General features: G+C 41.8%; 1 protein-coding gene across 2 annotated transcripts in view; it reads right to left on the bottom strand.

The window, feature by feature from the left end:
- Positions 1-10,300: 10,300 nt before the first annotated feature.
- Positions 10,301-26,323, bottom strand: part of LOC138176673 (guanylate-binding protein 6-like) — a 25,674-nt gene continuing 9,651 nt past the window's right edge. For both annotated transcript variants that reach the window (XM_069107481.1, XM_069107482.1), the window contains 8 exons: positions 25,455-25,582; positions 18,733-18,842; positions 17,267-17,460; positions 14,823-15,068; positions 13,137-13,417; positions 12,106-12,318; positions 11,466-11,568; positions 10,301-10,542 (listed from right to left, as the gene is read on the bottom strand). In XM_069107481.1, coding sequence (XP_068963582.1) covers positions 10,316-10,542; positions 11,466-11,568; positions 12,106-12,318; positions 13,137-13,417; positions 14,823-15,068; positions 17,267-17,460; positions 18,733-18,842; positions 25,455-25,582 — 1,502 coding nt within the window. In that variant the 3' untranslated portion in view covers positions 10,301-10,315. The remainder of the gene's footprint in view (positions 10,543-11,465; positions 11,569-12,105; positions 12,319-13,136; positions 13,418-14,822; positions 15,069-17,266; positions 17,461-18,732; positions 18,843-25,454; positions 25,583-26,323) is intronic.

Below are 26,323 nucleotides of genomic sequence, written 5' to 3' on the forward strand. Positions count from 1 at the left end.
ACAGCATAGATGCTCTTGTTATGATCACTTTACAGTTGAGGAAAATGGGACAAACCAAGACCAAAGTGCTTTCCCAGAATTATTCTGTAAGTGAGTCAGTGTCTATGTCCACAACTGGCCTGAGGTTTGACTCAAGGTCCAGCATTCTACCCACTGAGGGCTTGTCCGGACTATCCAGAAACCACAAGTCTGCAGAAAGGTGCTACTTCTCCTTGACTCCTTTATAATCCCAAATGCTTTCTCTTGAGGGAAATGTTCTTTCTTTTTACCATTCTCTGTCATTTAATTTTTGGTAGGTATTTTCTTGTTGGTATTTATTTTATTACTATTATTTGTATTGTTTTAAAATATTGTCATTGTTTGAGGTCTTTATTTTCTCTCCTCACTGGGTGGCCAAATTTGCTCTGACCTTTGCCAGCAGCAAAGCAGGGTTGAGCCTAGAGGAGCCTTGTACAATTATTTGTTAGATTTGAATGTGAGCACCAGAGGTACACGGCTATGGTAGGTTTGAACTCTGTGTTTGAACTCTGGGAATGTGTAGTTGCTATGTGGAGGCACCCCTGAGAGGTCTTTACACACACCGTGAGCCAATTTAGAAGTGTGTGAGGTATTGGGAGAGTTTCCTGGAAAGAAAACTGCATCTGGGTCTCTATCATGGCTTCCTGACAGCAGGGAACTTTGTCAGATTCCCAGACGGGTCCAGGAAGGAGAAAGCAGTCTGGTGTGACTGATTTTTCCTGGGACTCTGCTTTTCTGTTTGGGGGGTTGAAGTGGAGGCTTATAGAAGGTTAGCCTAGGGGGAGCCTGGGGCAATGATTATATCCTTGTTCCCTAGGTTGCTGGAATGGAAGTTGAGGCCCTTGTTGCACTGAAGATGTTTAATGCTAAAGGAAGGAACTCTGACTTGATGTGTTGTGAATGCTCCTCGTCTCTGGTGGGGCTCCCTTGATAAGGAGGCCTGCTTGACCATCCAGTAATCCTGCGTGCTTTCTCTTTTCATGGGGAGCCTTGGTAGAAATGGAGTCCCACCAGAGAGGTGGGGCTACTAATTTGGTGAGAAATGGAGACTTATTACTGTCTATTATATACCACACTCATTTCCAAAGAGATCAGTGATTTGAAGTGTTTTAAAAATTGCACCAAAAAGAACTGATAGTGAATGGAAGTCTATACTTTCATAGTTGTCAACAGAAGAAAAATTCTTTATCAACGATATCTTAAAAGAAATCATGAGGTAAAATATAAAACAAATAAAAAAATGGAAAGTAATAAAACCACAGCCAGTGAGTATGATTTTGCACAGTTCAGAACCAGTCTGTTTACACAGAATTGTAGTTGTGGATCAAGTATGTCTTCATTTATTTGTTGGTTCCTGGAACTTAGTGACTTTGTCTTATTTCAGGATGAAATTAGGGGGAGGGGTATCATCCTAGCTACCACCACCACCAGCTGCTGATCTACTACCACATTTGGGCAAGTACACCCAGGAGGCCTGTGAATAGCAGTGCCTCAGCCCTCCAGCCTTCCTGCTAGTCTGGCCCCCAAATCCAAAATCCAGCAATTCAGCTTTCTCCCTTTAGAGAAGAGGCCCTTTATCCTTATTGCTACTACCAAAGCTGTCGACCAGCTCCCTTCATAGGACTGGAAATCCAGCCTCAGTGAATCCATTAGGCATCCTGAGCAGAAGTCAAGACATGCCAGGAGTATCAAATCCCCGCCTCCATCTTGATTATCATCCCCCATCAGACCGTGGTAGGGATAGCTCAAATCCCTTCTCCCCAAACCCTTAGGAACAGGAGCACCCTTCATGTCTAAGCCTAAAGTAAACTTGTTGATGTTGTTCAGGGCTCACTTTGCATATAGCAACCAATTAAGTCAATTATAAATATATATATATATAAATATAAATTTCAGAACAGAAGCCACAATGTGGTATAATGTAGAAAGACCTGACTCTAGTATAACAGGATCTGGGTTCAAATCTTGCCTCTGTTACTTACTACCTGTGTGACATGGGGCAGATCACTCTGCCTCTCTGGGGCTCAGTTTCCTCAATTGTAAAAAGAAGGGGCTGAATTAAATGTCCTCTACAATCCCTTCCTGCTCTATGTTGATGATCCTAGAACAATTCATGGTTGGTTGGTTGTCGTCCTTAGGTCTCAAAGAGGACCAAATGGACATTACTATCCTAGAGTTGAGTTTGAATGTGTCTGACTCTGTTTGATCAGACCAACACGAGCTCGGAATGCTCTGCTGCAGGTTGGGCACAGAGTCCCTGTGAACATTTGGGGTGGATTCTCTCAATTCACACATTCTGCATTTCCTTTGAGCTGCTTCACTTTTGCTTTTCTTATAGAGCACATCACTTTCTCTGATGTGGGCACGCCATGCCCAGCGGCCCTGTGCCAGGGCCTCCCATGTCACACAAGCAATTCCAGAGTTCTTAAGAGAGACCTTGAGAGTGCCCTTGTATTGCTTCTTCTGACCAACATGCAAACGCTTGCCTGGTGTTAGTTCTCCATAAAAATAGTCTTTTTGGAAAGCGCATATTTAACATTTGAACAATGTGGCCAGCCCATCGGAGTTGTGCTCTCTGAAACAGAGTTTGAATGCTTGGTAGTTCAATTTGAATAAGGCCCTCAGTGTCTGGCACCTTATCCTGCCAGGGGAACTTCAGAATCTTCCCAAGATGATCCAAATGGAAGCGATTTAGTTTCCTGGCATGGTGCTGGCAGACTGTCAGAGCTTCACAGGCATACATCAATGAGGTCAGCACAACAGCTCTGTAGACCTTCAGTTTGATAGTCAGTCTAATACCTTTCCTCTTCCACAGTTTCCTTCAGAGCCTCCGAAACACTGAGCTAGCTCAGGCAATGTGTGCGTCAACCTCATTATCAATATGTACATCCCTGGAATTTAATGACGGCATGCTTGCCCAGGCTGTAGATAATGGAAAATACTCTCTTGCTTTCCCAGTCACCTGTGCAGTGAAATGAGGCTCTGTGCTTACTCCCATGCTTTTTAGCATGATGTTTTCAGCTATGTTGTCAAATACTTTAGATGAGGATGAAGGTCAGCTAATGCACATGGTAAATAAATGCTTCAACTTGAGGACAAGCAGAATGATGAAAATGTTTCACTCTGAGTAATCAGAGGACGAACTGCCAACTGCTTTCTCAGACCAACATAACATAGAGCAGAGGCGATAATCCTGAGCAGATACAAGGCTAGCAGCAGGTAAGATTCGCTGCCATTATGAGAGAAGCAGCCAGGGGACAGCAATTAGGGAAACTTTGTTTTTTAAAGAAATGCCTACATTTTTAATGCTAGAGCATTTGGGTCTCTATGTCATGAAGATATTTGTTGTGAGGTAATTTAATTAACAAGTATTACAGTGTGAGATCTCAGCCTTTGGTAGACACTTCAGTACCTGGCTCAGTCTCTCCTGCCTGGAATGCTCCCCCTCCTCATCTCTGCCTTTTGGCTTCCATGTTTCCCTTCCATTCTCAGCTAAACTTAAGTGAGAAACTTGTCTGGATCCATTTAGTGCTAGTGCCTCTCCTCTAATGATTATCTCCAGTGTATCTTGTACACATCTCATTTGTATGCAGTTGTTTGCATGTGTCTCCCCCTTTAGACTGTGAGCTCCTTGCGAGGAGGGACTGAAGTTTCCTTTTTTTGTCTCCTAAGCACTCAGGAGAGTTTCTGGCACATGGTAGGCACTTAAAAAATGCTTGTTGGCTGATAAGAAGGCAACAGTAAACCAGGGGTCAATTTTTAAACTTTTATTAGGTCTTAGACATGCCTTGTAGCAACTTAACCCTGTGGCAGAGTATGCTTCAAAATGAGACTCCTGGAGGCCAGAGCACACTTACCTGTGTTCTTTCCTGCCAGCCTGTTCATCAGGTAGGATTTTCCAGTGAGATACAGGCCAACAAGAGCTACCACCACCACTGGCTTGGTAATGGAAGTCAGGATCTATATGGCTTGCTGGTTTACTATCAGCTCTCCATTCCTGTTTTCTACCAGACATATGGGGCCTCCATGGGCTCTGATGATGCCATGGTCACCTGCAAATGCAGAGGAGCCCCTTGAACAGAAATCAAGATGCAGAATTCACACAGTCCTCAGCTGAGACTGCCTGGTGAGTCAGATATTGGTGACAGCAGAAGAGGATGATCTGTGCTTGTGGAAATCTGTTTATAGGAACACAGAAGTGGCAAGGGCAGATGTACAATGATGATGATGATATTATTGTGACCATGATAACAATTACCTTGATGTAGTGCCTTAAGAGAAAGAAAGCACTTTACAGGTATTATCTGATCCTCATGACAAATCTGGGAGGGAAGTACAATTATCCCCAGTCTTACGGATGAGGAAGCTGAGGCAGTTTCCAGAGTTTGAACACAGGTCTTCCTGACTCCTGGCCCAGCTCTCTATCCACTCACTGCACCACTAACCTCCCTTGTCCTTGATTTTCTATCACTTTGATTTTAATCCTTAAGGCTGTCACATAGGAAAAATATTCCCAATCTTTGAAAGTCCCACCCTGAATGTTTCTACCAGTTACAATAATCATATCCCTTTTCATTATGTTGTTCCAGGTCCACAATGACCCATGGCCATGAGTTGATGTGAGGGAGGGATAATGTGAGACAGTGTCTGGGGCAAATACTTTGAGATAGTTTTTTTATTAGTGCCTGGCGTTAGTCCCTTCTTAGTGTCTCCTGAGTGACTTTGGGGTGTTTCTGTCCATCTCTCCCTCCCTCCCTTCTCCCACTGCACTCAGGCTTTTGATTAGTGCTTCAATTTTTATTTACTGACTCCTGTTTTTTCTTCTTAGTTTGTGGACAGCCAGCAGCTCTTTTGTTTCACTGTGGCATGGCACTGTTCTTCATCATTGGTGTCATGGCAGAGTGGATAGAGAGTTGGTTTGAGGGTCAGGACGACATAGATTAAATACTCTGTCTTACATAACCTGGGGGTAAGTCACGTAACATGCCAATGGTCCATGAATCTCTCTAAGACTTTAAATGTAGAACAGTTGCAGGCCTATAGTGGTAGAGGGAGTTTCATCCCTAGGACATTATTGCACTGAAGAAACCTTATGTCCAGAACAACAACAACAAAAAGACATTTGTGGAAGTCACCCAATTTCTCACCAGGGAACAAGGAACCCAAATTTTGACTTCATGATATGATTCCAGAACTAGCCCCTCTGTGGCTGCTCAGACAATGCCTGGGACTCTGGCCATCCTCAGTCCCTCTAGCTGAGGGCTCTCAGGTTGTACAGACAGACCCCAGACCCAGAGCCCCAGTTGAATTGAACCATTACAGAAGTAGTAGATCCAAAAAGAACTTTTAGTCCTTTCTAGGAGCTGGGACATAAGTCCAGGAGTGTGGGTTGTCTCACTCTCTGCCTCCCAGGGTCATCAGGGATTCTTTCTGCCTGGTATGTAGATGTTTTCCTTGGGCTTCTGGCCCAATGTATATTAGCTTGGAGATCTCTACTCCTGGGAATATCTCAGAGCTTGGACCAAGTCAGCTTTCACTATGCCAAACCTGCTATCAACCCTGACCTCATAAGATGTAATTCTCATTAGATAATGTGGAGCAGTGGAAAGAGACTTTCCTCATTTCTCTTGAATTTATAATAGCCAGCACCTGGATATTCTGATTCAGGAGAGGACAAGAAAAAGTGACAAGATTTTATGTCATCCCCTAACATGAGACTTGTTGAGGTCATGTGGCCAGTTGGCTATGGTGCTGGACCTGTAATCAGGAGGAGCTGGGCTCCCATCCTATCAGCCACATCCCAGCTGGGTCACCATGGACTTGTTCCTTATCTGTGCAATGGGCACATTAGCAAGGTACCTACTTCACTGTGTGGTTGTGTTGACTTAAATGACATATTTTCTCTAAAGCATTTAGTGAAACTTAAAGGGTAATTCAGATGCCAGCTACGAGAATGGTTTAACCTGGAAGAGAGAAGCCCAAAAGGGACATAGAAGGTGGTCTGGTGAGCATAGAATGTGTCTCCAATTAGCTATAGGGGTATCATGTGGAAACAGGTTAGATTTTCTCTTATTGATCCTAGAAGTTTTAACTGGATGCAATTCTCAAACTGTATGTTGAGGCCCCCAGACACCCACAGAGAATTCACAAGGGCATCATGTGATGTTCTAATTTTCAAGAGAAGCACACGGCTATTCAATATCTGTCAGACACCTGGCCTAGAGACCCCTCACAGATTAAGAGTTAGATCATGCAACTTTCCTTTTATGAACATTTTAGAATGTTTGGGATGAGTCTGTTCACTCATGCTTTTGGCCAGGAGAGTAAGTTCTGGTTTACATCATCATGCCTTGGTGAAGCTGGGGTTTTGGCAGTTGTTGAGTTAAAAAGGAAGTCCTGAACAAAAATCACCCTGGAATAGGAAATGGGGGTGGGTGTGTATAGTGTCCAATTGGATTCCAAGTTTGAAAAGTTGAGCTGTGCCCAATAGGCATGTACGTCCCATTAGCAATTGTGACCATTTAAGGATAAAATAAAAAAATCTTTCCTTTATTTTTATGTGTATTAATTTTTCAACTGGCTACTAAGTTGTTAGAACGCAAATACTTGTTACAATATTTAATCAACAGGACTGTTAGGTATTTCTTCTGTCCCTGGGCTACTCAGAAAAAAAAAAAACATTGAAACCCTAAGGATTCTGTGAACTGAGCAAGTTTGGGAACCTCTGAGTTGGAAGTTGCAGAATCACATTCAGAATTCTCATACAGCATATAATTACACAGGCTTCTTCATTGATAAGTTAAGGGAGAGGTCTCTTTGCTTGGAGACTGTAAGGGCACAACTTGCAGGGTCAGTTTATAGGACTAGGAAACACCTTCTGTATAAAAGTAGCTGGAAGGGGCCCAAGAGATCATCTAGCTCAGCCTGCTTATTTTACACAGGAGGAAACTGGGGCTGGGGAAGCTTAAGTGACCTTATCCAAAGTCATATAGGCAATAAAGGCATTTGAGCTCAGGTCTTCTGACTACAAACTCAATAACCTTTCTGTTGAACACATATTAATATTTGTACTTCAAAGTGTAATTGGGAGTTCTGAAATCAGGTACTATTCCACTTGAACTTTCAAAAATCTTAAGAAGCACAATGACACATTTCGTCATTCTGAAGAGGGGACCAAGGGACTTGTCTTCCATGGTCATCAGAATATATTTAGAGTTATGGTGCCAGTTTAAGTCCTACTTCTGTGAGACTTTGGGCAAGTCACTGTGTACTTCTTTGCCTCAGTGTTCATAATATTAATAGCTAGTGTTTACATAGTACTTTGGACTTTCTGAGAAGTTTTACTCCTTTGATTGTCACAGCAAGCCTGTGACATCGGTACTATTATCACCCCTGTTTTATGAATGATGAAACTGAGATACAGAGAGGTTCAGTGACTTCCTTAGAGTCCTGCAGCCTGTGGGTATCTGAAACCATATTTGAACTCAAGTCATGTCCCACTCATTGCAACACCAAGGAGTCATGTGTAAGATGAGCCAGTTAGATTCTGTGACTGTCCAGGCTCCTTCTACTCTGAGTACTTTGAGCCATCCAGAGAAAGTGGAGAACTCAAGCTTTCTGCCTTCCCAGCCATGTGCCTTAAAGAAAAGAAGTCTTTCACTTGGTGGAGTGAAGCCTCATCTCGCTAACACTGAGGAAATGGATGCTCTTCATGTGAATTTTCCCTGGTGTTCTTTGTCCTATCTGGTGAGCATCAGCTTTAATTTTTAATATTTCAGTGAATTGGAAGCAGGAAACACACAAAAACATTCACATACACATACATAAGGAAGTCTCAGTGCCATGTTTTATTAGATGGAACAAATATATTCTTTAACTTCTTTTGAGAAACTGAAAAACATTTGGTTATTTTCAAGAGCAGCCACACATCCTGCACAGGAAAAATACAATTCCTGCTACACCAGATAACATGAGCATCAATCCAGCGTGCAAAGCATCTAAAATCGAAGACCAATAGGAAGACATTTTATTCTCAGCAGTGTCAAAGATTTTTTGTAGATTCTCAGTCTGTCTCTTCAGCTTTTTCATAAAACCCTTCTTCTGTCAGCTTCTGTTGTTCCTAAGACAAGGCAAAAGCACATCAGGATTGCACATTGGTTAGTCCTCTTTTCACCAAGAACCAAGCATATCTAGGCATTTCTCCTATAAAAGGTGTGAGCCCTAAGTAGATTAGAGGAGGGGAAAAGGCACAGGGGATTTTTCCGTAAGGGACATTCTTGGGCAGTGAAAAAACCATCTAGAAGTTAGGCTTTCTCCGCAATGACTCAGTACTTCCCCACTGTTAGAGACAAGAAATTAGACCTTAGGGACAATGCTAAAATCCTAACAGCTGAACACCAGGCCAAGTGGGTTGGAAGCATGGTGTGAAAGGGGGGAGGGGGAGCTAGGTGGTTCAGTGCTGGACTTGGAGGCTGCAAGACCTGAGTTTGAATCCTGCCTCTGACCCTCACTGGCTGTGACTGGAGTCATGTTCCTTAAGTGATAATAGCACCTAACTCCCCAGATTGTTGTGAGGATCAAAATGAGAGAATATTTGCTTTGTAAACCTTAAAGTCATATGTCAAATGCTAGCTGTCATTGTCAGCAATATTGTCAATTCATAACTGAGTGGCCCAGATGTCCACATGTTTAAAAAAGGGCATACAGTACTATCAAGAGTGACTCAGGATGGGCTCAAGTCAACTTCAGAGTGGCCTGGCCCTTTGATCAACACTGAAACAACTGTGAATCTTTATCTGCCATCTGTGTTACCAGCCTGGGCTGGCCTTGGCCACATTCCATGAGTTTAGGCAGGACCTACTCTATCCCATGGTCCTTGGGTAGGGGCTTCTTGATAATGGTCCTAAGGGAGCCAGGTCAGGCACTGGATATGCTCTTGCCCCAGGACCCAGCAGTTGTGGGCTCAGGTAGGAGGTTACAACTGACCTAGTCCTAGATACTTGGCATCGTCCTAGCAGCCCCAAACCCCAGGGGTCTCTGCAATGGACTCTACCCATGCTTCTTAGGATTACAGATGACTCCTCAGGCAGCTTGGATTATTTTAGGGTCTTTGTTCAGGACAAAGAGGATTGGTGTGAATCCAGGGGTTTCAGTCAGAAGCAGTTGCGGGGGAGATAAGATGCAATCCAGTTCCTTTTGAGCTTTCACTCTGTGCGCTATGGTGTTAGAAGTATTAATCACAGGACCTGAAAGATTCATGGAACTTTGTGGTTGTCAAGACTTTTTTTTTAAACATCTTATGGAAGCTCTTTACTACCACAATTATATATAAAAGGCCATTCATGTGGCTAATGCAGAACACAGTGGCCTTGTCCCCTGTTCTTATGTTTGCTCCTGTGTCTTGGCCCCCTTTCATTTGTATGAGGCAGTATGGCCTTGTTGAGAGCCTTAGAGTCAGGAAGACCTAGATTCAAGTCCTGCCTCTGATACATCCTGGCTCTGTGACCCAGGACAAGTCATTCAACCTCCTCAGTGCTCCCAGGAATTCTCTAGGACAATTCCTACAGGGAAGTGCTGATCGTAGGGGAAATCTCACTGTAATTATTTCCATCAATGAGGTCACAGGGCCAGCTTACTTTCTCTTACATTTGCAGGAAAGAGTCAAGGATTTGGGGATCAACACACTGGGGGGTCTTGAACTTAACCCCTCTACAATTTTCAGAAAGGATACTCTTTAGTGGATGCTATCTGTGTCAAGTTTAGCAATGGAAGTTAAGCCAGGGCATTCTGATCTCTGACCTTTCTGACCTAATACCAGAGACTGGCATCCAGGAAATAGAATTCAAAAATAGACTTAAACCTGAATGTACAAATCAATTTGGATGGCCCTAGATCTCTGTTCCAAAAAGCTTGGTCCCTGGGTTCTGGATCACCTTCTGAAGAGAAAATACCCATTCCAGTTGAGGCTCAGAGAAATTAACGGATTTCCTATGGGCGAAAATTCACTGAAGACCATTCTCTAGACTGGTGATTGTATGTTAAGTTGTCAGCCTTGTAACAAAAGGAATGTAGAACAAAAGCCTCTGGGCATTAGGTTTTTGCCTAATTGTGTCTGCTGATTAACTAGAGAAACTCAGACTTTTGTAGGAGCTTTTGAACTTTGAATCTCATAGGGTGAGAACCTGCAGAATAAGTTGAACTTGGAATAGCCTTGCCTGGGCAGCTCATTGTGAGAGCTGGGGGTGCTCTATGAGTGACACAACAGTCACTGGACCTGTACAATTTGGTGTTTTGCTTCCTAAGCACAGACACTGCCCCAGTCTCCATATACCTTTAGCTTATGATCCAGAATCTTTTCCTGTTCTCTTAGGATCTGGATCCTTTCTTCCTCCATCTTCTTTTCCAATTGTTTGATGTTTTCTTCATAACTTCTCTGCTGAGCTTCCATTTTCTGCTGCATTTCCATTTGTTGCTGTTCCAACAACTTCTTCTCCTTCTCTGCTATTTGTCTTTTCACCTGTTCAACTGTTTGATGAAATAGAAAGCATCATAAGATTAAATGAGGTGAGGCCAGTTTCCTTCTCTTGTCAGTTAGTCAACAAGCTTTTATTAGTGCTTGCTAGGGGCCAGACACTGTGGTAAGCCCTTGAGAGACCGAAAAAAAGAGGCAGAGATTAAAAACAATTCCTGTCTTCAAGGAGCTGAGAGTGTAAGGGAAGAAAGGGAATCCAAATAATTATGTAGATTCCAGAAATATAAGAATGAACAAGGGATGAATGAATGAGGAAGACAGGAAGGCATGTTAAAAGCTGGAGGGACAGGAAAGACCTATTGAAGAAGGTGGATTTTAGCTGAATCTATGCCAAGGGATAGGCATGAGGTAGAGCATCAGTGGAATCGAGGACAGCTAGTGAAAAGGCCTGGAGAGGGGAGATGGCTTGTTGTGCCTAAGGAACTGCAAGTAATCAGTGTTGCTGAAACTTAGTATATGTGGAGGGCAGTAAGGTATAAGAAGCAGTAAAGATAGGAAAGGGCAAATTTGGGGAGTAATTTATGAAGGAATTATGAAGAAATTTGCATATGATCCTGAAAGTAATAAGGAGTCATTGGAGGTCATTGAGCAGGAGGATGACACACAGTATTTTTTCCTGAACTCAGAAACCAAACTTGACTATGAGAAGGAGACTAGAAATGCCTAAATCTCTCTTTTCTTGATTAGACCCAGAGAAGGAGAGCTGAGGAAGCCTGGGACATCAGCCTCTCTGACCTACTAGTTGTAGTCACAGTTGCTCTTTTCAAATTCAGCAAGGATTGGAACAGTAGAGAAGAAGGATTCCCACATATTTCAGGAAAATCTTCATGCCACACTGAGGCCCTTAGATATAATTTTGTTCCAAGCCCACCAAATCTCCTCCCTGACTAGACCATCAGCCCCCAGCTCCCTGTACCTTCCAAGGCCTTCTCTTGTTCAGTGAGAGCTTGATCTGTCTGCAGGATGGATTCTTCTGTCATTGCCAGTGACTGTAGAAACCTTTGGAGGACCTCATCTGCCTGGACAGACACATTAGACAGACACACATGATTTCCCTCAGACCATGTCAGATACTGAGAAGGGCATTCCTTCTGTTACAAGAGTAGTATCAGTATAGGCTAGAATATGTTTTTACTAAAAAGGTATTTAAAACATTTTTGGGGACACAATTGACTCAGGAGACTAAACACAAAGGCCACGGATGTGACTGCTTGTCAGTGTGCACCAAAAGACCAGACCACAAGGAGGTACAGCTATGAGCATCTCATTTCATTCCAAGATTGAACCTGAGGTACTAGGTCAGCCTGCATCAGGCCTGGCCTATCATGGCCCTCATACGGCCTAGCTTCCTAAATTCCACAGCACATTCTCTAGGCAGGAAGAAGAGATTTCTGTCAAGCACTTCCAGGTGAGATGTGAACTAAAAAGCCAACAGTGTCTGGACATTTATCTCTTGGGTGATTATTGGTTGGAGAAAGTCAGTGCTCAAACACCCAGGGGATCAATGGAGCCCTCCTTGCAGTGTCACCACTATTGGCCTCCAGGTCATTGCTCACCTTTACTCCTTTCTTGGGAATTTGATGGTAATTGTTCTTTATTTTTTCTCTCTCTTTCCTATAGAGCTGGTAACCCCCTGGCACAGAGAAGGTGCCTTGAGAAATGGCTTCCATCAGGGTCTGTGAGAGGTACTCAAGCTTTGTTTGACACTTTGTGGTTGACTCTTTCTCATTTTGGTGTATGAAATCGTCTTTCTTGGATTCTAAGATTTCCTGCCAGTGAGAAGGAGAGAAAGACGATCAGGGAAAAGGACGCAACATAACAGTAATGACAATGACAAATAATGATTGATATGATGCCTCAAAGTCTATCAAAGTGCCCTGTTTCATTGGGGAGAGAGTGAGATTCTAAAGATACTGTTGAGAGAAGTTCTACCTGCATTTGTTTTTCTGGAAAGATGTATAATGTGGCAGAATAAAACTGACAATTCTGACCTGAGAACTGAGAGGGCTCAAGTTTTAAATCTGCTCCTCTCCATCTAGGTCACCATGGACAAGTTACCTATCCTCTTTGGGGACCAAAGTCCTCACTCTCCAAATGACCCTCCATGTCCCTGTCAGTCCTGAAAGCCTATAATAATTCCTCTCCCTTTGGTGTGGGTCAAGTGCGAACTACCAGGCTAAGTCAGACTGAACAGACATTTGTACTAGCAGGAGATACTCCTAGAAGGAGTCCAGGGTGCCGGGGGTGGGAAGGTGTGGAGAGAGGAGTGAGTGTATGAGCTCGAGAAGAAGTGCAGGGTGCTCTGAGAGAGCCATGATGCCATCTATTCAGCAAACATGTGAGAGGGTGGTATTTTGTCTTCTAAGAAGCAACTGGTTTAAGTGTGTTACCAGGAGGGAGCATCTTTTCATGGCAAGGGAGATTTAGGCCTTCATGCCTCTTGATCTCTGGAGAGATCAGGCTCTTCTCTTATAAGCTGGGGATGCAGGCCTGAAAGTGGAAATAATTGGAAAGAATCTGACCAGTCTCTAGGTTTCACTCAGAAAAGAGAGGTAAGTGAGAAGTACAAATAACTGAGAGGACATACCACCAGTTCCTTCTGGAACTTCTGTGTGTCATCCTTGAATGAATGCTTCATGAAAACTGAGATGGCTTCTTTCTCACAATCTGTGTGTAGGTTTAGCAGATCCTGGAGGGTTTCTGTGGGGAAGTCCACCTTTAGGACCATCTGCTCTACATAATGCTGGGTAGCTTTTTGCACAGCAGCTGAGTTCTCAGTCTCAGCCAATGCCAGCACTGCATTCTCCAGACAGGGAATGTCTCCACTAGAGATTGTCTTCACATAGGTCTCCAGCAGCTTTCCCAACCCTAATAGACAAGATCAAATGGAAGATGAGGCAAAGAGAAACTTCATTCAATTTTCTCTGCGTTAATTATCTGGTAGAACCCATACCTGGTCAAAGATCTCTTTGGCAGTATTCTTAGCAAGTGACTTCTAATCAGAGCTGGGTAATTTTTACTTAAGGGCAGAGCATGATGACTCAAGACAGCCTCTTCTACTTTTTAACAATTTAAATGATTAGGAAGTCTCGATTATTTGTCACTCGATTATCTTGGCAAATTCTACCAATTCCTTCTAATTTTGACTTCTGGGGTCAAGGGGAAACCTTCATCCATGGGCCTGTTCATGTGTAAACTTCAGTCCATTCACTGGTTTTAGTTGTCCTTTTATAGAAATGTTTGACTTTGTCTATGTGTTTCCTAAAGTGAGGTCCCTAGAACTGAACACAGAATACTTGGTGTGACCTAACTGGATCCAAATACTTGGCTCATTCTTGGCAATGACAACATTGGATAACTTTGCATTTGAGGCTACTGCAGATCTTTTCCCCAAGAACTATTTTCCATCTCTATTCCTCTGGGTTATTTCCAAATGGAAAACTCTGCATTTATTCTTATCAGGTTCCATCATTCATTTGGAATCATTGTTTTATTCTTTCAGATAACATTGTATCTCATTTCTTTCATTCATTGTATCAGTTCTTCTGAGCTCTATGCCATCTGCACATTGGATCACCATTCCAATTGCATCATCTTTAACTTTGTCAACGTTATTGAGAATGTTATACAAACTTGAGGCATGGCATTATAGACTTCCCTTCATTTTAAGGGCTCTTTTGGGGATTGGGTCATTTAATATGTTCCAAATCTACCTAACAGTATCACCATCTTTTTTATATCTCTGTCTTGTTCATAATCATAGCATGTCACAGTGTTAAATATTCTGTTGAAATCTATGTTAAGTTGTCACTATTCCTCTGATTTACATCAATCCAGTTACAGTATCAAACCAGAAAATTTGAGTAATCTGCAGGATTTTATTGACACTGCTTCTCTTCCTTAATGCTTACCAATCATCCCCTTAATAATGTGCTCTAGAACATCGTCAGAAATAGAAGTCAAAGTCCCTGGGTTATTTGCTAAATTCATTCACTTCACCTTTGGAGAATTAAGGCAATTGCTTTTCTCTACACCTGTGGTTCCTCTCTAACTTAATTTAATAGAATTTAGTCTCCATCAAACATCACTGGCATTGTCTTAAAGTGCATTTTCCTAGACATTTTTAAACTGAAAGCTAGGAAAACAAGAACAATGAAAACCAAAACCATAAAGAACTTAAGACAAAAATCTTATGATACCTGCACACATGCAAAGAAACAAAGAATGCATATCCAATCCTAATCAAGTATGCATTAGAGCAAATAAAACTCACTATTTCCATTGACTACGATGCCCCCACTAAGGGTCTTGGGTTTTGCATTGGAAAAAATGTAAGAGCAGAAGTTGTCTGCCTGATCCTTGAATTCAGGCTCCAGCTGACTTTCTTGGACATTTTCAAGTTGGGCTAAAAGTGACTTATCATTTGTTGGTCGGTCAAATGTAAAACACTTCCGTTTTGGAAAGAATTTTCTGATGCACTCTCGTGGAAGGTTGGCCATTTGAACTCTGGGATGCGTACCTGAGGGATAGGGAGACAGAGATCATGGTAAGGCACAGGCCTGGAACAAGAGGGTGATGAAGATACATAGTCAAGTCTTCATGTATCAGTCCTAACTTAGAATGATAGAAACAGAATTTTAAAAACTGAACTGATTTAGGGAGAGATTATTAGAAATCAAACACTTTCTTGTAAGGATAATATATTGTGATAGGAAACACTTAAAAACATGTAGAGAAAATGGATTTGCCCCAAATCTGAATGGAGCCTCTCACAGATTTATAGTTCAGAGATGTGATTAGATGGAATTTGGAAAATTATTGGACGAATTATAGATAATTCAGAAAGAGAATTGTGGCTCCCTAAAATGTATGAGACCCAAGAATTGAAGACTGAGATCAGGTTAATAAAAGGAAATGCATTTTGTATGAAGTCAATAACAATTCTACAACTACAAAGAGAATGAGCCACTCAGAGAGAACTGTCTTAGAAGTCACTTTCAACATTGTTTCTCATTCATATCCTTTATAACCAGTTGGTTACATTCTACTCCCATAACATCTATTGAATTCATTGCCTTCTCTCTGCTTGCACCCCATATTCCCCTGAGCTCAGGTCCTCATTCCCTCTCACCTGGACTTTTGCAGTAGCCTCTCAACTGCTCTTTCAGCCTTCACTTCCTCTTCTCTCCTACTTAATGCACACACATTACCAAACTGATGTATTGGATGAAGAAGTCATGGTGCTGTCTGACTCAAGATGCTAGCTACTGTGCTTCCTTAATGCCTATGGAAACAAATGCAAACCTGACTCTTTGCTATTAAATCTTTCCTAGTCTGGTTCTAATCATTCTAGATTGGATTCATATTATTCTCCTTCCATTCTCTATTTCAATCATGCCAGCCTTCTGGTTCTCTGTTTTTTATAGTCCTTTCACTCATTTGTGTATTTCTAGCCAGAGAGTTCCTTTGCCTGGGCTTTCTCACTGTCACCTTTTCCTCTTGGAACGTGTAACTCTCTGCAGTCCTCTGTTTTGACAGCACCTCCTACAGAGTCTTTTGATGATCTTTGTGGTTCTTTAGTCCTTTCTACCTTTTGTTCCCCACATTTATTCTGTATATTTTTTGTTTACTTATCTTTCACATGTTTTCTCCCACTACCATGTACCCTTTTTGAGAGAAGGCATTATTGCCTCTTTGTGCTGAGCACCTAGCACAATCCCTTGGATAGAGTAGATATTTCATGAATGCCTTTTGACTGGAATTGAAGGAATTCATTGCAAAACATGATTTAGAGCCATTTCCAGTGAGATCAGCATCCCTGCCTGTATGCCATACAGGAGTTACCAGCCCACAATGAAAATAGTGCATGATTAGAGATTTGTACAGTTAGATTTATTACCCCTAGTGAAGTGTTAGAAGAAGAAAGGCTACTGGAGCAATGACAGGGTTGAAAGGGAGCATCTGACGGTCAGTCAGAAATCCTTGGGATGAGCAAGATACATTAGAGAGAGAATAGCCAGTGTTTCTCTAGAATTCTCAAGGGGAGAAACCTTATATCCTCCCTAGCTAATGGATGTGTAGCTAGAGATTTTGGATATATTGGGGTCCAAACTCTTCATTTTACAGATTTGGAAAGTGAGGCTTAGACACTTTAAATGCCCAAATTGCCCAAAGTCACATGTGCAGTAAGCACCAGAGGTTTAATTTCAGCCTAGGGCCTCTAACTCCAAATGCCATTCCTATTTTGATGCACAACATACCTTCTCAAGGATATGGCTATCTATCTCTTGTTATGAACAAGATCTATGATGTTACTAGAGAGGACAAATTACTCAGGCTATGCCCTGGACTGAATAAAATAGCCGTTAAAATCACACCATTCCCTTTCATTGAAATTTCATGTTCACCAGCCACCTGCAGAATATACAGAAGCATCAGCCTCCTTTTGTAAGTTCATAAGATACAAACCCATCACAGAAGTTGGCAAAAATCAGTTATCTCAGGGACCAGTTGCCCTTGGGAGAGGTCACTAAATTATGGAAAAAATATGGAAAAAGAGACTAACTGACCCTCAACAAAGCCATGAGAGCCTTGATTGCTTTCAGCCTCCAGGAGTAAATGGCTAAGCTCCAAAAAAAAAAAGCAAAAAGCTTGGTGTCACTTCCCCCTTTATTGCCAAGGCCACCCATGGTCCAAGTTTAAATCTTAATAAATTACCTCTACTGAGTTTCAAGGCATTTTCCAGGTACTCATCTGGGTTAATGGGGTGGCCATCTAGCTTAAGCTCCAGGGTAAAATCCCGCACAGTCCACACAAAGTCTGGGAAGAAGCCCACAAACTCTGCTGAGTCTTCTCCAACAGCATTAGGTGAGGATTTGACCTTGATTAGCTCTGTCAGCTCTGTCACATATCTAAGATCATGGTTAAGGAAAAGGAAACACCCACCAGCCTTTTCACCTCCCAGTTTTACTTGTGGGATCTTTCCTTCCCTGCAGTGAGTTTTATAGATTCTCCCCCCCACCTTTCCTTCTGTAACTCATGGAATTTCAACGATAGATGTAGAAGGGGAAAAGGAAGAGCTTTTCAGGGGAGTCCCTGATCAACCTGATGTTTCTTCAGTCAACTTGGTGAGACCTCAGGTCTCCTTATTATTCTTGATTGCTATAGTACTTGAATACAAGTTCTTGTACTGATCCAGCCAGTCAAGAAACATTTATTAAATGCCCACTATGCATCAGACAGTATTATAAGTGATAGGCATACAAATAAAGCCAAAAACACAGTGTCTGTTCTCAAGGAGCCCAAGAGCTTGACCAATAGTGGCAAAGGTTGCAGAGAAGTCAAGAAGAATGAGGATTGAGAAAAGACTGGTAGATATGGTAATTTAGAAATTATTGGCAATTCTCAATAGAGGAGGTTCAGTTGAATGGTGAGGTCAGAATGCAAATTGCACAGGCCATAGAAGAGAGTGAGAGGAAGGGATGCAGAGGCACTGATTATAGAAAACCACCTCAATGAGTTTCACTGGGAAGGAAAGCAGAGAAATAGGATTGTGGCTTTTTGAGATAATTGATAGCATCGAGTGAAAGATTTTAAGAATGGAGAAAATATGACTGATTTTGTAGGTGACAGAAGCAGCCAATAGGGAGAGATTGAAGATTATTGAAAGAGCAATGATGATAGAAAGGAAAACCTGTTAGAAAAGACAGAGTGAGATGCAATCAAGGGAACATGCAAGGCATTTGCTTTGGCAAGGACAGGGGCCACCTCTTCATGTGAGGCAGGGGTGAAGGATGGGGTATAAAGGAAGACAAATGAGTGATGTGAGATGAGGAAGAGGGGAGAAAAAGAGGCTTGGCAGTGATAAGGCAGAGGGAAAGATAGAATGATCGACATTTCAGAGTTATTGAACATGGAAGTGGAATACTTTTATATAATGACAAGCTCACCCAAGGTCCACCTAGAGCTTCATTTGTGGGCCTGTTGCAAGGCTGTTATGTGAGGATCAGCCAGTCTGGTTTGGGGACAGTGACTCCAATAGCTTGGCCACCTAGTGATGGGTATTTCTGGGCAAAATAACTCATGATGACAACTCCTCAAGGGTGAATAGTTTATCATCTCTCTTGGTGACAGAACATTAGCTTTGAAGATGTTTTGGATGTTCTGAAGTACAGAAAGGATACTGCATCTGCTCCAAGGCCTGGTGATTGATGGTGTTCATGCTGTTGTAGACAAAAGTACTGCTGAGTAGGATGGCCAGGGCGAAGATCCAGGAGTCATTCTTGGAGTCACCCTACAAAACAGATTATGTAAGTGAGCCTATTATTCATCCCTTCATGCATGATACTGTATGACCCTTAGAGTCAGTGGTCAGTTCCACTGGAGTCAGGGAATACTCATCTGTTAAAGATTTAATGTCTTAGGGTTGGAGCCTGAGAAATTATCTATCTATCTATCTATCTATCTATCTATCTATCTATCTATCTATCTATCTATCTATCTATCTATCTAATCTATCTTTCTATCTGTCAGTCTTTATTTTATCTGGTCAACTTTCTAATCTAGCCAGTAAGAAAAAGATCGACAGAAGCTGGAGCCTATTTTTGCATTCACTTTTTTTCAAATAATAAATAATATTTCATTCTTTCTTCATGTTAAAACAATTTTGACCTTTGCTTTTTTTAAGTTTCAAGTTCCAAATCCTATCCTGTGCTTTCTCCCCTTCCCCATTCCTGAGATGGCAAGCGATCTGATATAGGTTATGTGCAATCATGTATAATATTTCCATATTATTCAATTTGTACAAGAAAACTTGAACAATTTTTTAAAAGAATGAAAGGAAGAGGAAGGAGGGAAGGAAGAAAGAAATAAAAGAAAAATAGTATGCTTTAGTCTGTATTCAGATATCGGTTCTTTCTCTGGAAGCAGATAGCATGTTTTTTCACAAGTCCTTTGGGATTCTTTTGGATCATTGTATTGCTGTGAATAGCTGTTATTCATAGTTCTTTATCCTACAATATTGCTGCTAATGTATACAATGTTCTCCTGGTTCTGTTCACTTCACTTTGCATCAGTTCAAAAACTCTCCAGATATTTTTATAATCCCCCTGCATATCTTATATAGCACAATAATATTCCATCACAATCTTACACCACAATTTGTTCAGCCATTCCAAAATTGATGGGCATACCCTCAATTTCCAATTCTTTGGCACCACAAAATGAACTGCTATAATTTTTTTTGGTACATGTAGGTCCTCTTCTCTTTTATATGATCTCTTTGGAATGCAGACCTGGTACTGGTATTGCTGGAACAAAGGTTATACACAGTTTGATTGCCCTTTAGGCATTGTTCTTATTTGCTTTCCTGAACAGTTGGATCAGTTCACAACTCTGCCAACAGTGCCTTAGGGTCTCAATTTTTCCACATCCTTTCTAACACTTATCATTTTGCTGGGTTTTTTTTTTGTCATATTAGTCAACCTGATAGGGGTGAGGTGGTACCTCAGAGTTGTTTTATTTTGTATTTCTCTAATCAATAGTGATTTGGAGCATTTTTTAAGATGACTCCAGGTAGCTTTGATTTCTTTGTCTGAAAACTGCCTGTTCATATCCTTTGACCAATTGGGGAATGATTTGTTTTCTTACAAATTTGATTCAGTTCTCTATATCTTTGAGAAATGAGTCCTCTATTAAAGATACTTGCTAGAGAGAATTTATCCCCAGTTACCTGCTCTCTTTCTCATTTTGGTTGCATTGGTTTTGTTTGTGTAAAAACTTTTAAATTTTATTTAATCAAAATTATGCATTTTATGTTTTGTGAGGCTTTCTTTATCTTGTTTTGTCTTAAATTCATCCCTTACCCATAGATGTGGTAGGTAAACTATTCCAGGCTCTCCTGATTTGGTTTTGGTATCTTTTTTTTATATGTAAATCATGTACCCATTTTGACCTTATCTTGGTATACAATATGAGTTGTTAGTCTATACCCAGCTTCTGCCATACTGTTTCTAGTCCTAGCCACCCACCTACTTTTTGTCTAATAATGAGTTTTTGTCCCAAAAGCGTGGATTTGGGGGTTTATCATATCTTAGATTACTATGATCATTTACTACAGTGTATTGTATATCTAATCTATTCCACTGATCCACCACACTTTTTCTCAGCCAGTATTAAATTGTTTTGATAATTGCCACTTTATAATACAGTTTGAGATCTGGTAAGGCTAGACCACCTTCTTTTACATTTTTTTTCATTGACTCCCTTGATATTCTTGACCTTTTGTTCTTCCAGGTGAATTTAGTTATTATTTTTTTCTAGCTTCATAAGATAACTTTTTATTAGTTTGCTTGGTAAGGCAATGAAAAAATAGATTAATTTAGGTAAGCTTTTATTTTATTATATTGGCTTGACTTATTCACGAACAATGACTATTTCCCAGTTGTATAGATCTGAGGGTATTTGTGTGAAAAGCGTTGTGTAACTGTGTTCCTATAGTTCCTGGGATTGTCTTGGCCAGTAGAATCCCATGTATTTTCTGTTGTCTGCAGTTTTTGAGGGGGAACTTCTCTTTCTATCTCTTGTTGCTTGACTTTGTGGGTAATATATAGAAATTCTGATCATTTATGTGGATTCATTTTATATCCTTCAACTTTTCTGAAATTGTTAATTATTTCTGCTAGTTTTTTAGTTGATTCTCTATGTATACCATCATATCACCTGCAAAGACTGATAATTTTGTTTCCTCGTTGCCTATTCTCATTCCTTCTATTTCTTTTTCCCTCTCATTGCTATAGCTAGAATTTTAAGCACAATATTGAATAATAGTGGCAATACTAGGCTTCTTTGCTTTACCCCTAATTGTATTGGGAAGACCTCTACCTTATTGCCATTTGGTGTAATACTTACTGTTGGTTTTAGAAACATACTACTTATCTTTTTAAGGTAAGCTCTACATATCTCTACTGTTTTCTAGAGTTTTTAATAGGAATGGGCACTGTATTTTGTCAATGACTTTTTCTGCATTTATTGAGACAATCATGATTTCTGTTGGTTTCATTATTGAGATGGTCAGTTATGTTGATAGTTTTTTTTTTTTTTTATCACTTTGAACCAGCCTTGAGTTCCTGGAATAAATTCCACCTGGTCATTTGGTTTCACCAAGCAAGCAAGACACCCAAGGGAGAGGCAGGAGGTAGCCTGTGTCAGGCAACAAGACTCTTGACATTAACTTGACTACCAACTTCCTTAAGATTTGGAGAGAGAGAACCCAGGGCTCTGAACCCAAGATTGCTCTGCCTCTTAGAATAACAATGCCACCTCAGTCAAGCACTTTCCATCCTGGACACTAATGTGATGATCTAAGGAAAGATCATATTGAAGAGAGAAATCATTTCAGATAAAGGGCTTTCCTTCTTTGCCACGACCAACACTAACCTCTACCAGTAAGCAGACCCAAGAGGACTTGGAAAGGGCAGATCACCAATCCTACTGGCAGCCCAACCCCAGCTCCCATCATACTGGGTAGAAACCTCAGTAGATGTGCCTCCCTATAAATGCCTCTTTTGGTACCGAAGCCACAACTACTAAAGATTAAGGAAAGAATGTTTTTGCTACCCAAATCCTTGGCATTCTCAGACAGCTCAAGAGCGAAAACGGACGTGATCTTATTAGTGGAAATGACATTAAAGAAGAGGCATTGCCAACTGCGTTGCCTCTGCACCCTAAAGAGGGACCCTGGGACCTCTCTATCTGGCTTGGAACTGAAATCTCTTCTGTGTTGTCTCATCCATTAGAATGAGACCTCCTGGGGAGCAGGAACTCTCTTCCTTTTTTATATCTCCAGCATTCAGTATAATGTGTTGTATATACCAAGTTCTTAGAAAATGCTCTTTCATTCATTCATTCATTTTAGCTTGATCAATTATACAGAATTTTTAAGGCACAGAAGAGACAAATTGATCTCACCCTCATGTAGCAAAAGAATGACGACACCCAGAGTAGTGACTTTCCTCTAGGCAACTAGAGGAAAGAAGGAAAAGTTGGGCACTCCACAGTAGAATATGAAATTAAAATCCCTACCATTGTCTCTTTATAGGTTCAGGATGGACCAAGTCTCTGTCTGAACAGGACATCCCCAGAGAGGACACAAGTGAAAAGACTTTGTGGAAACTGTGATTAAGAGAGACTATGAAACACTTTTGTTCAGTACAAGTTCAAACACTATATGCATTTCACAGTCTTCCTGGGTTTCCCTTCCTTTTTCTGTAAAAAGAAGTGATTAGTTTGTATCCCCTTGAGGTCCCCTTTCCAGATGTAGATCAAGAATTCTATGACCAGTTGAAGGACGGGCCTTTACAGTGTTAAATTCTGCCCAATAGTAGGTGAAAGGAGACAGACTTTATGTTAAAGCGTAGGTTGAACCATGTCAGTCCTGTGCTCAAGAAACTCTGGTGGCTGCCCATTATCTCTAGGATTAAATACAAATTCCTCTTTCCTAGCACGGCTCTATTTTATGTTCAGAGGCTATTTATATACTCTGTATTTCATGCTTTTTCACAGACATGAGAGGGACCCCAACAGTTACTTGGGTTCTAAATTTCTGTGTGTGTATGTTTTGGGGTTTGTGGCTCCTTGATGGCCAGAGAAAAATATAGCGATAAAGATTGCCTGGCAGCACTCAAGACATGTACCACCACTAGAAGGAGTCTAACTGGTTTCTTTTTTTGTATGGTAAAGGTCCCATGTTGATACATATCTGTAATTTTAATTTTTTCTAATTTCCATGTATTCTAGAGCCATGACAGGCAAGATGAGATAACAGATATAGGGCCGTTCTAACTGTTATAAGAGTGTGAATTCTATTAGATAAAGAACATTGAATGGTACAAATTCATTTAATCATTGTTGAACTTTGAAACATGGAGAAATCTTCTTGGCAGGTTCAGGGTATAAGGAGTGATAGTGATGGGCAAAAAATTACCCAGGGCAACTGACATGAAAGCAGTCTTAGGGTGCTGAGGGGATTGTTTTAATCCTATAAATTTTTTTTTCATTGCCAAGGGAAAAGACCTTGGAAATTTGTTGGTGGTTTGGGCTCCAGGGACCATCATGCCCATCATGCCTCACCCAGGATCATCTGATCCCCTGAAATCTCATCACCATGCTGGTCATCTGAGATTATCATTCTCAGTACCTTCTCAGCTCCCTAAGTTTCCTCTCTGTTCTGATTGGAGGGCTGGAGGGTACAGCAGTAATGCCTCCCAAAGCCTTCTTTCAGAGGGGGCTCAGATCAGAACTTTACAGGTGACTGTACATCTTCTATCAGCAGCTCTGCTTGGTTTTGCCTCCATGCAATGTCATGCCCTTGCCCAGGATCTCCCCTCTCCCTCCCCCATTTTCAGCTTCCTTTTGGCTTCATCAGCCTGTGAACTTCTTTTTCTCTTTCCTTTTCTGGTTTGTCTCCTCAGCACTTAGCACAGGGCCTGGCAATAGTTAGTTGCTTAGTATATTTTTTCATTGGCTTGGCATGGTCATAGTCCTCTTGGGGAGGACAATAGGACCTTTGCTCTTAAGACTTCACACTTTCCTCTTGAGATTATACTCCTGAATGTGGACCTCGATGGGGATAAGCCCACTTGGGAAGGAATCTCATACTACAGAGTGTAGGGCCTCAGCAGGCCAGCATAGCTGCACAGAGAGATGGTTCTGTTCAGGTGCCCATACTCTAGTCAGCAATTTCAGTTCTTTGACACTCATGGAGGAAGTGTGGGGCCCTAACAGTTGCAAAAACCCTGAAGAACAAGAATTTCCACATGAAATAAAGCAACCAGGAATCAGGCGTTATGGGATCATCAGTTTCCCTGGCTTTTTTATACACCCTGCCAATAGCTCATAGGTGTGTATTACTTTGCATTTGTTTATAAGCTTTGCAAAGGATTTTACACAGATTATCACATTTGAGCCCAACAATGATCCTAAAATGTGGGTGCTATTATTATCACCATTTTACAAGTGGAGAAACTGTGTTAGAGAGGGTTCAAGTGACTTTCCCAGGGTCATATAGTACATGGCTGTCTGAGGTAGAATTCAGTCAGATCTTTCCAACCCCAAGTCTAGCACTCTAGCCACTATGTCCCCTGGATGCTCCTTGAAGGCAGAGACTGAGTGACTTTGGTATTTTTGTCCTCTGAGCCGAGCAAGGAGTAGGCTCTTAGTAAATGCTTGCTACTAGGTACACTGGTTGTTGTTTTTTTTATTCACTAGTGAATTTATAGCCTGGGGGAACAAGTTCAGAAGTGGGGCTTCAGAAGCCTTTTAAAGAAATGGGAACCAGGGCAGTTAGGTGGCACAGTGAATAGAGCACCAGCTGTGAAGTCAGGAGGACCTGAGTTCAAATGTGACTTCAGATACTTGATACTTAACCACCTGTGTGACCTTGGGCAAGTCACTTAACCCCAATTGCCTTGAATTCTCCCCTCAGAAAAAAAAGAAATGGGAATTGTCTGCAAGAAACAGGATTCCCACACAATCAGTCTGACCTTATATCCAGTGTCAGCCTCATCTTGGGTTTTTGGTCAACTTCCTCTTTTGGCCCATCTTTTTCTGCAGTTGGAGCTTTTGGGAAGTCCTTGATACAATGAGAGTAGTAGGACCCTGTGAAGGGTCCTTTATGTGACATGGTATGGCCTTTCCTCCTCAATGTGATGGTAGCATCTCAGAGCCCAGGATGAAGCCCAGGACTCACCCAGCTTGATTATCCCATGGAGACATCACACAAGCCTCTCTTGGCAATAGTTTGTCCTCCTCACACACAGGCCTGCCAGGTGTAAGGGGTCATTCCTTCTTAGATCAGGCAGAGACAGGGAGGGGAATTGAGTGAGAAGAATGTCCCTAATTAATTTACCTTTTCCACGTCTCCAAGGCCCTCAGTATCAAGCAGAACTAAGATATGGTCAGGTTTTCTGGGGTGAGGGACACACCACATCCAGATGCCCTTTGTGTGAGACTGCACAGTGGAGCCAAGGGAGAAGCCTGCAAGGGAAAGGTGAGACATGAGGGCCCAGTGGAGGCAGGAAGCCCAGAGGCTGCAACAGGCAAACTCCTAGGTCCTAAAGGGAGAAGATGGGAAGCTCCTCAGTGGGGAAAGAATAAGAAAAAGGATCATAACTAGCCTTTATCTATCACATTTTATGAATGTCCCCTCCTGCTTTCTTCACAGTAATGTTGGGAACTAGGTGTTTCTTTTATCTCCATTTCACAGAGAAGGTAAATGAGGCTGGGGGAGGCAAATGACTAGGCCTGGATCACATAGCCAGTGAACAGCTGAGGCAATTTTCACACTCAAGCCTTCCTGGTTTCCAGTCCCACATTATCCACCATCAGCAGCTAGGGACAGAGGAATGCATGCATTCAGTTCTCCCAGAGCACTGTGAGATTAGTCTGATGGGGTAAGATTTATGGTAAAGGTGGCAAACAAGATCAGTGAGAGCTTCAGCTGTGCCTGGAGACATCACCTTTCTCCCCACTATCAGCCACACCCAAGGCTGCAGAAAGTTTAGACCAACCCCAGACACCTGAGCTTAGAGAAGGAAGAGCAGCCCAGAGGAGAGCATCATGGGAGTGTTGGCAGAGAGCAAGGAAGGGCACAGGAGAGCTGTGGGACCCTGGGCAAGTCACTGAATCTCTGGGTCCCTCCTCCACCCAGCCCCCAGGAAACTTTCTAAGACCTGAAGTGACAGGGGAGGAGCTGATCTCCATGAGAAGACAAAGTCT

Source organism: Petaurus breviceps, unplaced genomic scaffold (genome assembly GCF_028583685.1).
Source record: "Petaurus breviceps papuanus isolate PSGF00001 unplaced genomic scaffold, PetGlider_PUasm1.0 90065, whole genome shotgun sequence".
NCBI classification, from domain to species: domain Eukaryota; kingdom Metazoa; phylum Chordata; class Mammalia; order Diprotodontia; family Petauridae; genus Petaurus; species Petaurus breviceps.